This window comes from Sciurus carolinensis, chromosome 4 (assembly GCF_902686445.1).
Source record: "Sciurus carolinensis chromosome 4, mSciCar1.2, whole genome shotgun sequence".
Lineage (NCBI taxonomy): Eukaryota > Metazoa > Chordata > Mammalia > Rodentia > Sciuridae > Sciurus > Sciurus carolinensis.
The window spans coordinates 158,001,124-158,017,657 of record NC_062216.1 but is presented as its reverse complement, the minus strand read 5'-3'; the positions used below and the strand labels follow the sequence as shown (position 1 = coordinate 158,017,657).

Here is a 16,534-nt window from a genome sequence, read left to right as displayed (position 1 = left end):
GGAAAGATTTGTAAAAAAACAACACATTAAAAAACTACTAATCATAAAGAAAAATATTATTAAACATTAAAAATTAATGGTTGGTTCACCAAAAAGTACCATAAAGAGGTTGAGAAGACAAAACCTAAGAGTTGGCTATTTGTACCACAGATAGCCAACAAAGAATTAACAACTGAAATAATAAACAACTCCCATAAATCAATTATAAAAAGACAACCCAATAGAAAATGGACAGAGAGAAAAGGTATTTTACATTAAGTGGAAAGATAAATGGCTCAAAGACATATGGAAAGATACTCCACCACTTTGGTTGTTAGGGAAACAAAGAAGGGCAGGGAGATAACCAAGCATTAGCTAAGACATGGAGGAATGGGAAATCGAAGATCCTGCTGCTGGGGACATAGAACGATTGCTACTAATCTGGAAAACATTTTGGCATTAGTAAAACTGAATCTATGCATAATCCAGTGTCCAAAAATCCCAAACTTTGGAATATACCCTATAAATACATATATACCAGAAAACATATATGCAAATACATTCTTTTACTTACTAGAATCAAAATTAGACATTAATTCTGAAATGTGATTAAAAATCCTATAACATCCAAAATTCCTACTCATGGAGCACACAATATTCTTTTCCAGGACATCTTATTCATTTACTGCTAAATCCACTAATAAATATCAGCATTATCCTTTTGTAAACACAGAGACAAAACAGATCTGACAGGTCAGTTTTAGATGAAGCATGAATGGCTTTTTGTTCACACTGACAAGTTTATGTCCTTTAAACACCAAAGACTATATCAAGTATTTATCAAAGAAAATCCTTTCTGAAGATTATTTCAGTTTAATCAGGATTAAAAGGAAATAAAACTTTTATCCTTATCATTCTTGAGTGAAGTAACTTGAGTTTTAATATCTTAATCAGAAAATACACTGAAGGAAACAATATTTGAAAGAACCTGATGTCCTGTGGTCTTCCTTAATAACTGCCCATTTTCAAGAGACTATAATCTACTCCACAGAAAGCCTTCTACCAAGGATCTTAATCAGATTCTGAGAAAAGTCACACTCAAAATAAACAATATGCCACTAGATCCAAAACAATGTAGGTATTAGCTGCTATACAAAAGTTTAGCCCCCATCTGATGAGTCATTTCTAAACTGATGAAAGTGTAAGTCTTTGAAGTGCTTTCTATTCAACCTGGAAAATATATAAAGGTAGGATATTTAGCAAGCAGGTTGACTGCGAAAATTTTCATTTTATACATCCTTGTTTGACTTTATGCTCACATCAAACTAAGAATGACAAAAATGAGTCTCTCTTCCTATATATTAGTATTAACTTTTTCTCTGTTTTCTCACGGTATTCTACTTTCAGCTTCCAAGTCCATAAGAAATTTAGAAGATGACATGGTGTTTAACACATTTCGGATGGGAAAAGCCTTTCAGAAGGAAGATACTGCAGAAAGATCAGTTGTTGCCCCTTCTCTGGAACAGTATAAAAATGATGACAGCAGCTTCATGAATGAGGAGGAAAGCAAAACTTCAAAGGTGAGTGGCAATGTGACTTGTCTTTTATTGTAAAAGAAATGTAAATTATTTTTAAAAAATCTTCTGAAAAGAAAAATAGGCATTTTTATTTAATAAGCAGAAATATATGCAAATAGTGACAATATGCATTAGGTAGGATAACTAATGACATTTCATATAAAACAAGGTGGCTTTCTCATCCCAGAGAATACCTCTTATCCAGAAGTTTTTCTCCCCACTAAACTTGTATCTGAGGTATTCTTAAGGAATCAAAACCAGTGCAGAACATCTTTAAATTGATTAATAAGGGCATTAAAAAATAGTATCACTGCTCCATTCTGAAGAAGACAGCTAAAACAGAAATTTTCTCTTCACAGAACACAGGCTCCAAACATAATTTTGTGAGTCACGGTATGCCACTGAATCTGGCTATAAAGCCTTATCTTGCATTAAAAGGATCTGTAGCTTTTCCAGCTGAGAATGGAGTTCAGAATACTGAATCAACACAAGAAAAGAGAGAAATTGGGGATGAAGAAAACTCAGCTAAATTTCCAATAGGAAGGAGAGATTTTGACAGTGAGTAGTCTTTTAAAATTCAATTTTTACATCTTAATACCATAAAAAGACCTCTGAGTTTAACTGAATGTGGATCTAATCATAACAAAATCAAATAAGACTGAGGTTCAATTCCAGTTAATATTAAGTGACTATCAAAAATGGGGGAATAAAAAAATGTAGGTATTATAATTTTGGTTTACTCAGAATTAGTTACAGTAGATCCATTCTTATCATTTTTTTTTCCTTAATTTTGTGTGGTGATTGCAGTCCTTTGAGTAATTTAAACTTTTTTTTCTTCCTTCAGTGCTCAGGTGTATGCTGGGGAGAGTCTACCGACCTTGTTGGCAAGTCTGACACCTGTTGGTTCACATCATCTTTTGGGAAGAAAACAAAACCATTTCATTGCCAGTGGAAAGAAAACCCTTAATATTATTATAACCTGTATATTACTTTAAATGTCTGCTTTAAAAGAAAATAATGTTAAGACATACCAATAATCTAAATGATGTGCTTTTTCCGTGTATTAAACTTTGTGAAAATTCTGCATAATTTTGACTCAGTAGTGTTTTTAAACAGTGCTTAACACACGAGCCTTACATACACTTCAAAGAAAAATACAAAAGCATCTTAATTCACACCTGGGTCTTTTATAAACTAAGTATATGACTTTGGTGAACAGCTTTGCATATGCATAAATCGAAAGTTCATAAAAGACACAATCATAGTCTAAAAAATTGAGTTAACTTTGTCTGGCCAGTAATCAATTTGGCCTTGGCAGTACACTTATTGCCTTTTGCTACTCTGGCTAGTTTGCCATCCAATTTATTCTGTGAACCGTTTGATGTTTTAGGTTTCTTAACATTTTTATGTTGAGGAGGTTCATTTCTGTTATCATGGAGAATATTTTCACCATCCAAATCCACCTGTTTCCTTTTTGAACTTTCATTTCCTGTCTGACCACTTGATTTTCTTGATACTTTGTCATTTTTACTTCCATCCAGATGAACATTCCCAGAACTTGTTGCAATTGTTGATCTTCCAACAGATGAATTTGTGCCCTCTGTTATGCAAGATGAAAAGGGGAAAGAAATCATATAATAATTCATATTATTACTTGTGACAATTTTAAAATAAACTTTAAAATGGGTAGAGAATATTCAAAACTCAATGACTTAAAATAAAATAATACTAACCAATTAAACAATTAACATATATAGCTACATTATAACATTAATTTTTATTTTATCATACCACCTCACATCCCTTCCAATAAATATTTATTTGAATATATGACATTTAATATTTAAGCAAATGATATGAATTTTAAAATACATTTAGTTAAATCAAACTGGAACCTACTCCTTTCCATACATTTGTACTTAGATTTTTAAACTCTTAAATAAACTCAGGCCTTAAAAAACATAAGCCTTTGCATTTCACAGCACTTTGCAAAAATAATCTGGGTTTACCTAAATTAAAACCAATAGGCATACTAGAATCAAATTATTATTTATTTGCTCAAATAAGGTCAATTACCAGCAAGGTTGTTTTCCATATGAAGAAAACACAAAGGCTTTGATGCAGAATTCATGTTACTCCATTTATCCTTGCATATCATGTAGTCATCTTTATAAGTACAAGCAAACTGTGATCTAATTAAGGTTTGCTTCATCTAATAATAGAAAAAAGAAGAAAATACGCAATTTATACTTTATTTTACTTTTTATCTAGATAAATACACATTATATAATGGTTGATGTATAAAAAATTTCGCTTAAAATTCTATTATTGATTGGAAAGTTTTGACCTTTTATGTTTCATAGTTTGCAAACTCACTCTTTGCCATGGTTGGCATTTTTGTTCTTTCAGCAATACTAGCTTTATGTATAATTCTGACTTTTTTTGGTAATACTTATTAAAAAAATCAACTTCAGACTCTAGAGTTTTTTGTTACACATTCCTGTGTCTGGGCTGCTTTGGAGGGTGAATTTTATTATAAGTGAAAAGAATACACATATACATAATCATACAAAATGTTGGTTTTACATTCTAAGAAATAGAGCACAACTCTTTTGGAAAAACAGCATATGGCATTCAACAAAGTAAAGAAATTGGGGAAGGGAGAAACGCTAAAATAAAAAAAAAAAGAAGAGGTCAAAAGAAGCAGAACAGAAAAAAAGCAAAAGAAATGGCATTGGAAAGTCATTATTTCTTGTTTAAAATCTGCCTGTTTAGGAAAACAAGAAAGATGATCTAAATGATCTAAAGATGATCATTCTAAGATTTAACCAAGTATTTTAACCATCAAAAATTCAAAATATATTCTTGTATCTATCTTCAGACATAAAATAGAAAGGTCTAACTTTCTTCATAATTAGGAAAAAATCAGAAAGATATGATTAAGAATTAACTTTAAAATTAAGAAATTTTAAGAATTAAAAGTAAAATTTAAGAATTAAAAAGGATATAGCAAAGAAAGTAGTTTCAGAAATGTGTTCTGCAAACATAAAAACACTGAAACGCTTTAGGGATAGGAATTAACTTCAGAACAAAGTAGCCTTATCTATAACACAAATTTTAAAAATTAAGCTTTTCTGTAACCATTTAGTTATAATGGGGAGATTTCTCCAAATAATTAGAAGTCACTTCAAATCCTATAAACACTTCAAAGTATAATATATGCTCAATATTATTTGTTGAAATTACTATAAAGCAGACTTATAATTGAGCAATTTTGCATATTATATTCAGTAATTTATAGAATTTATATAATCAAAGAGATCAGTGTATCAGTCTACTCAGATGTTGCAAAGATAATGGCAGTAAAACCCACTGACTGTGGTGTAAGAAATTAGAACAGTCTTCTGTTCAGTTGCTTCATAAAGGCAAATTTTGTTAGGATGATACATTTTCTATCTTTCTGACTAGTTGGGTTTGGGAGACCCTCTTTTCCCCAGATCACTAAAAATTATGTTTCATGTGCTTTAATGAGGCATCAGACAAATGGAGTTTGTTGCGATCTTCCATTTAACCACAAAAAAATTCACAAAATTGCAAGGAAAAAAAAGTACACAATCAAAAAACTATGTTTTTTTAAAAAAGCAAACTAGAGTTGGCTGTTGATAACAAAGAGGAATATGAATGTGACTCCTGTGATATCATTCCCACCACAAGGTTTCCTATAATACAACAGAAAGTTTTAGATAGCTCTCTCTGGACTTAACCCTATAAATACAGAATTAAAACAATTTATAAAGCTATCTAAAGAAATTTTATTTAAAAAACAAACTCTACATTATATTACATCATATCATGGCTGTAATAACATTACTTGGAACTTTTATTTCTATCTCCAAGACCAGAACTAATCATGGACCTTATCTTTTCACATATTTTTTCCATTTCACCAGTTATTGCTTTATAGAGAATTATAAACTATTGCTTATAAAGAGTTACAAAGAGTATGGGAAGACCATACAGGCAAAGAGATGCTAAGTGACTGTCTTAGATCACTCCTTCAGGACCTACAGAGTGAAGGCACCTACAGGTAGCTTCTTCCCACTACAAAATCTTCATCAGCACCACCCATAAAACACTCTAAATAAAAATACAATAATTATGTTATTTATTACAGACAACTGATACCCTCTCATTATGACTAGCTAGATTTCCTCTCTTCAGGTTTCCTATAAAGCAATGCTAGATCCCTTAGTAACCACAGTTATGAGGCAGTGGATTCTTAAAGTACAAACAGGTTGAAATGAAAAAAAAAAAATTAACCACTTTACTTATGATGACAAATAGCATTTTAAATACAGCAAGATATGAGAAGGAAACACAATAGCTCTATTGTAGTCTTGGAATAATTGTGTCCAAATAAATAACTGAGAGTAGTTATATTAACGGTTTCTTTTTTCATTTCATAAAAAATTATATACAGATTTACTTTTCTCTGTCCTGTACAAAGATCTTGTTTTTTTTTTAAATCAGTTACTGTTTATTAAGTTCCAACTTAGGTGGTAAGAACACAGTATACAAAAGAGATAACTAGAATGGCTCCTATTAAGTTCCAGCTATGTAACAGGCACACAGTATACAAAGGAGGTAAATAGAATGGCTTCTACAATCACAAAGACATTCTATTTATAAAATTTGCTGTTGACACACAGCTGGAAGGAATAACAAACTGGATAACAGACTCAAGATTGAAAAGGTTTCAGAAGGCTAGAACCATAAAGAGAAAATAATAAGATGAAAATGGATGGGGATAAACAAAGTCCTATATTTAGTTTAAAAATATCAATTACAAATGTACAGGACGAGGAGAACCTGACTTGAAAACAACATAGGAGAAAGACCTAGACGTTTTACCTGATCATGAACTTGACTGAAGTCAACAATGTGATGTCTAGCTAATAAAGCAGCAGAGAAAGACAAGATGTGAGAGGGCAGGGACGAGCACCTGATTTGCAGTCAAAAGGCCCACTTTCTAACTTTGGCCCTATTACTTATTAGATAGATAGTCCTGGATAAGCCACTATACCTCTCGCCTTTCCACACATAAAGAAAATAACATTTACCTCACAGAATTGCCAGAATTACATGAAGTAAAAAACATGGGCAGACTATATAACTCTAGAGATATAATGTAGATACTGTATAGTTATTATTGTAGTAACATATATGAAATAGGTATTCCTATAAAATAAGCTTTGTTCAATTACATCTCCCAGGTCCAGGCTAATTCTAAAATGAACCTAAGAATGCAGCTAAAAAAAAAAAGAACTTATAATCAGTTTTTTCATTTTCATTTTTAAAACAATGCAAGCTACAATGGCCTGTATTTACAACTTAAAAGAGATTGCTTTTTCTTTGTTCATAAAAGTTGAATTTTTCTGCACAAGATTAGTGGCTACATAGAATTGAGATTACTTCCTGTTGCAAATCTTCCAAATCTCTCTGTGTATTTGATTTGGAATCACAAATAAGCAAAACAATTCCCTCTTGAAAGTGCTTTTGAAGTACTAAACAACTAAGAATAATGTCTAGATTCATACATGGCTGTTAAAATCATTTTATGTTCAAGTCACATGAGAGAAACGGATTGAAAGTTTTCCTTTGTAGAATGATTTCCCCCTTTGGAAAGATTTCTATCCACAGTAAAATTGCAATGAACTTCAAACTTGCCAAGAATTGGAAAAGTCTTTTTGCCACAAGCTCTTTTTAAATTAAAATTATTAGTAAGTTCCCAGTTTGAGGAAAATAGTACTTCACATAGGAAAGCCTGACTCCAGTTAAATTAAGATGAATAAGTCAAAACACAGAAAAGTCACGGCCATTCTGAGTTAGCTGCAGTATTAAGAAAATGGAAGTTCTAAGCTGCTATGCAACCATACCAACACATATATGCACAAGTTTGAAAATGGAAATTATTCCCAACATGCCTATTAACTAACATAAATATTCAAATTTATCTTTTGATTCTTATATGATCACATTTTCAAAAGCAGAGATTTGGCACCTTTGATGGCATATGAATCTGTACATACTTCAAATAATTCATTCTACATCAGTTAAATTTCGTTTACTTTGATAAATAGCAGAAAGAAATGTTTGACCTCAGAAGTAACATTATCTTTTTATGACCCTTCATTATAATTATGCTGCCTCTATTTACTCTTTGGGGATAGCATAAACCTTGAAGTCTGACACCTGAATATAAATCCCTGCTCTCTTAACTACTAGTACAGAAAACAATGTCTTCTAGAGTTGAGGAAGGATCATCTGGGATTAGCAACACAAAATGTCCCATGACACTCAGTGGATATTCAATAAATCCCAACCTCATTAATTCAGCCAAAACAAATTCAATTTTAGTCTAATACAAACATTCCCTCTTCTTTCTAATAAATGATGCTGCTCAATCCCTTAAAGTCTTCTCTTAATGTCACCTCTTCAAGGAGACCTTTATTTATCATCCTACATAAAATCAGAACACATGCAAAGGGAATACTCTCCTTAGTCCTCTCCCCATGCACTTGTAACCTTCTAACATACCATATAATCTTCTTGTTTGGTTTGATTATTGTCTGCTTTCCTCAGCTAAAATATAAACTCCATAAAGACAAAAACCCTTAGAGTTTGGCAATTGGTGGGCCACTCTGGTTCTCCCCTCTCCACAGAGAGGAGGCCACAAGGCCTCAGACATGCCCACCAGGAGACCAGATCTCCCTCTTAGATCCTGTTCCAGGTTCCTGGAATCCATGGGCACTAGCTGGCATTGGCCTCTTCCTCCAGGTTCAAGGGACGACAGTTATGGCAAGGGTGATGGGGGGCAGGGTATCCTCACAAGCCTCCTGATGGAATGCCCCTCCAAGTAGGAAACAAAGCTGGGTTTGAAGCGAGTGTAGGAGTAGGCCAAGGCTAGGGCCTTCCCTTTACATTCCTACACCTCAGCTGTACACGTGTGGAGAAGCTTTGTCCACTGTAGCAGGGTGTCTGCCTTGTTCACTGATGTGCCATGTCCAGTGCCTAGCATAAAGTCTGGTACACAGGAGGCACTGAGGGCTGGCTGAATGAATTTCATGCACGAAGAAGTAAAATTAAGGTTATAACAAGGGTATGCGAGAAGATGTGAGGGAACAAAAAACACGAGTAAGCCAAAGTTCGGAGGTAGAAAGTGATGCACAGAACAGACTCCATCCTCTTCAACAGAGACAAAAGCAAACACACCTTAACTCACATTCATCCTCTGGACCTGTCCCTCCCCAAGGCTTGTGGGGGGCTTGGCCTCTGGTCTGGGAGTCTGGGGGTTTCAGTCTGTCTTTCAGAGGTCCTCACACCCTTCTCTTTGACCTCCCTCCCCATTTCATTTTCAAATGTCTTAAAAAAGGAGAGCAGCCATGTGTCTGAGGCAGGTCCCACTCCTCAAGCGGAGTCTCCTTTTCCAAGTAAGACACATGATTTTAGTCCCCACCTCCCACAGCTACAAAATTAAGCATATGTGTCCTGGGTAAAAAGCCTTTCAAAACACCTCAAAGTTTGTTGGTTGGTTCCCTTCTCCTTCAGCACTGTTCCTTTATGTGGGCCAAAGTCAATCCTCAGCTCCTATCCAACACCATCAAATAACACCAGGGGAGAAAACAGCCATCAAACTGCTCATCTCACAAAGACTTTATCCTCTCCAGATTTTTAGTGTACTTCTTTGCTTACATAGCCCTGCTATGTCCTTAAAAATGTGTTTATGTGATGATCATACAACAAATACTTACATAACAAAGAACTGACAAAGTAATTATAGAAAAACAACAAAATTCAATGATGTATTCCACAGACATTAAGTACTAACAACTACTAATAACCAACAGAAAGGCAATACTTAGTAATAAATAAATGGGTTTCAGGTACATAGATGAAACAGATTATAATTAAAAGCTTTGTCTGGGCGTGTAATCCCAGAGACTCAGGAGGCTAAAGCAGGAGGATCATAAGTTTGAGGCCAGTCTTGCCAATTTAGCAAGATCCTCAGCAACTTAGTGAGACCCTGTCTCAAAATAAAAGGCTGGGGATATGGCTTAAGGGTAAAGCATTCCTGAATTCAATTCCCAGTACCAAAAAAAAAAAAAGCTTTGCTAATTGGATCATTAAGGGCAAACAAATTACAGTTCTCTTTTGAGTTGTATCAAGATGAATAATTATTTAAGGATAATTATAAATTTTATATAAAACTGTTTAAAAAATTAATGATTATCAGTCTACAATAGTCTAACACATAATAGATACTCAATAAAAATGTGTTGAATAAATGAATGAATTAAAACTAAGTTTCTTTTTAAAAACAAAGACCAAGGGCTGGAGTTGTGGCTCAATGGTAGAGTGCTTGCCTGGCGTGTCTGAGGCCCTGGGTTCAATACTTAACACCACTTATAAGTAAATAAAATAAAATATCCATTGCCAACTAAAAATATACATATATATTTTTAAAAAGGCAAAGAAAATATTAAATGCTTCAAGAAACACATTATTAACTACTTATAGGCACAAATGTTTTGTATGAGAATGGGAAAACTTGGCTCAAAACTAAATAAAAATATAAAAAGTTGCTCTAGTCAAGAACAATGTAAAATATTCTTCCCATGTTGATTTACAATTATTTATATTCTGCCATTATATCTCCACTCAGGTACAATTTTAAATTACATAGTAGTGTAGTTGGACCTGGAGAGTCTTCCAAAGGCCCATGTGTTAAAGTCTTGTTCCTCAGCTTGGCAATACTGGGAGTAGTGAAACTTGAAGAAATGGGGCCTAGTGCACAGTCTTCAGATCACTGGGGACATGCCCTTGAAGGGGACAATAGGACCCAAGCTCCTTCTTCTTCCTTCCTCTCTCTTTCCTCCTCGGCCATGCAGTGAGTGGTTTTGTTCTGCCACAGGCTCCCTGTCATTGCCATCCATCACCACAGGCTACAAGCAACAGGGCCAATCAGTCATGGACTGGATCTCTGAAATTATGAGACAAGTAAGCGTTTTCTCTTTATAAGTTGATTATTGCAGGTATTTGTTATAGTGATGGAAAGCTAGCACACACAGTGTCTTAAGATTCCATTTAAGATATTAGAAATGCAAATGAGAAGCCCATGTCTTATTTATTTTCCCATTCATCCATTCAACATACTTATTCAATATTTGTGATAACAACTGCTTATTTCTTTTCTTCTTGTAGGTCTAGTGAATTAAATAGCCAAAACAGATTAGTCAAGACTGTATAAAAGGAAAATTTCTATAAGTCAACTCTCATTTCTCATTTTCCATTTCATTCTTATTGGGTCATATGCAATGTACATTTAAATATAGCTTTAAATATTTATTTGTTCTAAAAACAACAATATTTATCATTTTCATGACAGTACATTAAATTGTACCTTAACTTTTTTATCTTGCATTGACTTGTGTATTCGTTCTCTTAGGGGTTTCACCAAAGAGTTATTCACTTGTGTGGGAGATCTATGTAAAAAAAAAAAAAAAAAAGGCAAAAACTTATTGCTATGATTTCAATGTTTATGTCCCTCCAAAACTCATGTTGACACTTAATTCCCAATGCAAGAGAGGTGAGAGGTGAGACCTACAGAAGGTGATTAGGTCATGAGGGCTCTGCCTTCACAAAGGGGATTAATGCCCTTATCACAAGGTGTAAACAAGTCCGTATGGCCCCTTTTGCCCTTCCACCTTTACATGAAGATGCAGTAAGAAGGTCCTATCGGCAAGGAATAGGCCCTCACCTGTGAACACCAATGAATGTGCTGGCAACTTGAACTTGGATTTCCAGTCTCCAGAATGATGAGAAATAAATGTTATTTACAAATCATCCAATGTAAGCTATCTTGTTATAGAGTACAAATGAACAAAGACACTTATAAACCAACGTAATTTACAAACTAGTTTTCCCCCACTGCTCTACCTAAAAGTGGCTAAAGGATAGAGAACAGCTGAAGTTATATGTTTATAATACTTTATATAAGTACCCACATCCCTATTTGAGAATCCTAATAATAATTTGCTTAATTAATTCAATAACTAAATATTTCTTGAACTTCTGCATTTATTTCTAAGACACTATACTATGCCTTAAAGGATAGAATGCCACCCTTTCAGGATAAAAGTTGATTCATTCATTGACTCTATGTTCAGGCATTATAAGATCTAACTAAGGGGGGCTGGGGACATAGCTCAGTTGGTAGAGTGCTTGCCTTGCAAGCACAAGGCCCTGGGTTCGATCCCCAGCACCACAAAAAAAAAAAAAAAAAAAAAAAAAAAAAAAAAAAAAAAAAAAAAAAAAAAAAAAAAAAAGATCTAACTAAGGAAAATAAGATATCTACATAAGTAAAATTCAAAAGAGTAAGGAAATGCAAAAAAGAAAAACATGGGAATTAGAAGGTCAGAGAAGGCAAAATGGAGGAGATTCTGGAGTCTGCTCAGGTCAACCTGTATTCCTCAATAAATTAAAACCTTTTTAGCTTAACAGAGTCAGAGACTGAACCTCTTTGACTCAAAAGATGGTTAGAGTAAAAGATAGTTTACCCTAAGAAAGAACAGTAATAACCTTATGCTGACAAATTTATAAACTACATACACTACGTAATTTTATCATTTTGTTGCAGATGATTAAAATTTTGCCTTTCTATGGACTGCCTGCACAATGACAACTAAAAACCTAATGTGGAATTCCCTACATGTAATTCGAATGTGTTTGGCCACAGATTAAAGTACAGGAAAATCTCTTTTTAAAGTGGACTCAGGAATTTGATTTAAACAAATTCTACAAATATAAAATTTTCTCTAAGAAAATATCATTTAATCCAAGAGAATATTAAAATCATCTATACTTCTACATATAAAGCAAATTTGTTAAATAGAAAAAAGTTTAAAAAGAGAGAAAAAAAGAAAGAAAGGAAGGAAGGAAGGCAGGCTCATTGTCTTTATTCTACTTTCTGAGATTCCAGCACAAAGTGTCAATAAAACATTCCTAAGAGAAATTTCCATTATCAGGATAATATGTGGGCATTTTTAAGTAAAATGTGGAAGAATGATATTGTGCTCAGATAGAACTGTCAAGGAAAGATAGTAAGGAAGATGAGATGTAAAGAATTAGATGAAACACTGAATGAAAAACCAGTAAGAAATCACTCTCTAAGGAAAAAAAAGGATGCCGAGGCATGGGAGAGAGCCCCTGGAGCAATCATGAATGGATATGAGCAATTTCAGACCTAAAAACAGATCTCTAAAAAGTAGCTCCAATAGAAAAAAAAGAAAAAAAGAATTATTGTTATCTACAAATGACCCTCAAAACCTCATTGATACCAAAATAACTAATACTTCTTAAGCAAAAATATATTTCAGACTCAATAATTTTAATAGCGGTGATGAAAATCAAATGAAAAAAAAAACATCTACAGTCTTATAACCCCCCAAAAAAAACCAGAAATGATCAAACAGTAGGATGAGTCTGTGAAATTTTTCTACAATGCACTAAGTACAATTTAAAATGGCTGTTCTACAATCATTAAAATTCCTAAAAATCTATGTTCACTTAATTAAGAATTCACCCACCTATTGAGTAACTGACTTAACTGCTGTTAAAACTGGAGTACCTAGTATGGATGGAAACATATTCCCCCCCAGAAACGGATATGTTGAAACCTTAACCCCCAGACACAATGGATTTGAAAATACAGCTTTTAGGAGATAATTATAGTTAAATGAGATCATACAGGTAAGGTATGAACTGACAGGTAAAGTCCTAATCTGTGGCCTCACAAGAAGAGGAAGAGAGCAATCTCTCTGTACAGGCACCAAGGAAAGGTGACGTGAGAACACAGCAAGAAGGCAATCACCTGCAGCCCAAGAAGACAGCCCTCACCAGAACCGGATGGCTATAGCGTCCGATCTCACACTTCCACCCAAAAAGAAGGCAAGTTTCTGATATTTAAGCCACCAGTCTACGGCTGTCTCTGTCAGAGAAGACTAAGATGCCATCAAGGTCTTACATGCTAATTTAGCATATTTTTCTTAAGGTGAGAACAACCAGAAAATGTCAATTCCAATGTGCACATGCCTTCTCCTAATTGCAGGTTGAACAGCAGTCATTGGAGCACAGGCCTCAGGCTTTGGAGAAAGAAACCTTTGCTACTTGTTAACTTAGCTCTCTTGGGCATATTAATCTGTCTCAAGTCTCTCATTCTTCACTTACTAAGTGGAAATACTACTAAAAAGAGTGGTGAGGGCTGAGATAATTTAAACAAAAGCACTTAGCCAAGTTCCTGACACATAGTAAAGCAAACATGTTCTCAAATCAAAAAAACGAGAATAAAAAGCAACATTGAAACCGAAAACACCTGCAGTACTCTCACAAAATAATACCTTTTTAATACATAGCCTCTTTGCATTTAAATGTTCACTCTCCCTTTAACTTTTGTTTTCTTTCTTCATACTTGTTTGTAGTTCCCAACCTTCCTACTGTAAGCATATATTTCTTTTATAATCAATGAGTGATTTTTTTTTTCAAAAATTCTCTAGAATTAATATTTATACATATATAACTTCCACAGTACTTACCTAAAAAGTGTAAGAATAGAAGTTGCATTACAATGAATCGTGCTTCCATCACCATATAAAACTTCTGCTTTGTTTCTGGTAGGAACACAAGCTGCTTCTTCATCCAAAAGAACTAGTAAAGTTTTCACGGTATCTCTGCCACAGTACACAGTGTCGTGGTTTATGGCATGAGTTTTGGGCTAGAACAAAAAGCAATTCTAAGTACATGTGAAAATCACCCCAGCTAGGTGAGTCAGCCACACCTTTCCATTTCACGTACCCTCTTCTTCCTCTGCTGTTGAAGCAACAAAACATAAGCTATAAGAAGTGGCTGTAAGACGTGAATGCTTCTCTTCCAAGCCATGCCATTATCCATTTTATCAATTTGTAAATGCACTAAAAAATATTCTCACCAAAGGAAGACTTTAGGATCTGATCAAAGTAACATTTGAATCAGAAAAATCTAGTTACTCTCTAACTATATAATCTCAGCCCTAGGTGGTGCATCTTCTCTCTCATTCCAAAGGGCGATATAAGGTTCTGGAGATCTGAATACTAACCCTCATAGATGACTGTTAAGATCTAATCAAAAGAAAAGTGAAAAACCAGTTGACATGCATTCATGCAATCATCATTATTTAGTTATAGTATATTCCAAGCATTATGCCTGAAGCTAAAGTTACAAAGGTGAAACTCACTACCTTCAAAGAACCCGCAGTATTGGGCATATTGATGAGGTAAGTAAGTGATCAACACATTGCATTACAGAATGCTAACTGATATTTCTAATAAGTATATGCACAATGGTGTGGAAGCATACAAAACTAAGTGGTCAGTGGGAAGTCAAGGATGGTGTTGAGGGAGAGAAGAGCAGTGGGAACAAGCATTAGCACTCTCAGAGACCAGGGAGAATGACAAGGTTGGGGGATAAGGTACAGGGAGGAAGTAATATAAGATGAGCCTTGAAAAGCTTCGTGTATCATGCAAAGAAGTTATAAATCAGTCTGTTACACAGGTAAAATCTCTTGCTTTATTAAGCAAGCAAGTACAGTAACACTACTTAGATTCTGAAAAACATCAATGCTGGCAATGTGTAAAATATAGTTCAGGATAAGAATATTATCAAATCTGGAGACAGGGTCATAAATTAAAAGGCCAGTTCAGGAATGAAAGGGTCTATAGCACTAGAGATAAAGGAGATTAAAAAGGGAGAGCCAAGCTGGGTGCAGTAGCACATGCCTATAGTTCTAGCTACTCAGGAGGTTAAGGAAAAGGTGTCACTTGAGTCCAAAAGTTCATCCTGTCTCCAAAAAAGGAGACGTGGAGCTGGAAAAACTTAGTGACTAGACAGAGGAAAGAAAGAAAATATATAATAAAATAATTTTGCAGATAGATATATGAAAACACAAACTCGAGGTTTTGATACCAGATTATTAATTGTATATACTGTACAACTCTGGAGAAATTTCTTAACTCTTCTATTCTAAAACCTAAGTTTAAAACCAGATTATTAATAACATACCTAGGTTTGATTATTACCAGATTATTAACTGTACCAGATTATTAACTGTATATGCTGTTCAACTCTGGAGAAATTTCTTAACTCCTCTGTTCTTAAACTCACTGGCAAAACAGAGGCCATGATAGAGCCATACATGTGAGGCTGATGAACACTGTGCCAAGATAGCAAATCTGCCTTTTCTGGGCCATTATCGTAGCTCTGACGGTTTCCTCAGCTTTCATTAACAGAGTCTTGGCCTCTTTACTTGGCAGACTCAGGCCACCAGGTGAACTACAATGTGCAGCTCTACTGAAATTAAAACAAATGACCTACCACCATCTGGTGCTTAATACATAGTTTCCATGAGTACAAGAGAACCATATTGTTTAATATTAGTTTCTTTGACTATTATTGGATTGAATTTTTTCAAAGATTTGTGATTTGGTGGTAAACATAAAATTAAGAACCAGATTGTTTGTATCTTATTTCTTCTGCCAGAATGGGAGAGATTGGTGCACTTCATTACCTGAGATTGTGACAGTTCCTGTCACTTACAGTGATAACCTGGTTGTCATCTGAGTCAAACTAGCCACTAGAAATGTTAACACATATGAAATAAATGGGGCGGCCAGAGTCTCATGTCATGCCTTCAAAGTAAATCTAAAAAGATGCACTGTCATAGAAAAATAACTAAAAGTGGGCATCAAGGTCTGTGAAGGAAAGAGTAAATGATAAAATTAAGCAAGTTTATGCTACACACTGGTTGTAATAATAACAGCTAATGAAAAGTGGCCTTTGTTAACTGGATAAACTACAATAAATGAATTAAAATGCATACTCCAAAATTC

The 16,534-nt window shown here is 34.2% G+C and overlaps 2 protein-coding genes across 2 annotated transcripts in view; one reads left to right on the top strand and one right to left on the bottom strand.

The window, feature by feature from the left end:
• Window positions 1-1,119: 1,119 nt before the first annotated feature.
• The window catches only part of Parpbp (PARP1 binding protein), a 54,105-nt gene continuing 38,690 nt past the window's right edge, over window positions 1,120-16,534 (bottom strand). Inside the window, exons 8-11 of the mRNA XM_047549340.1 lie at window positions 14,207-14,385; window positions 11,017-11,098; window positions 3,633-3,768; window positions 1,120-3,156 (exon numbers count right to left, since the gene is read on the bottom strand). Coding sequence (XP_047405296.1) covers window positions 2,816-3,156; window positions 3,633-3,768; window positions 11,017-11,098; window positions 14,207-14,385 — 738 coding nt within the window. The 3' untranslated portion in view covers window positions 1,120-2,815. The remainder of the gene's footprint in view (window positions 3,157-3,632; window positions 3,769-11,016; window positions 11,099-14,206; window positions 14,386-16,534) is intronic.
• On the top strand, window positions 1,293-2,604 carry Pmch (pro-melanin concentrating hormone). The gene is made up of 3 exons (XM_047549343.1): window positions 1,293-1,559; window positions 1,916-2,114; window positions 2,401-2,604. Exons 1-3 carry the CDS (start codon window positions 1,311-1,313, stop codon window positions 2,448-2,450), a joined length of 498 nt encoding a protein of 165 aa, XP_047405299.1. The 5' UTR covers window positions 1,293-1,310; the 3' UTR covers window positions 2,451-2,604.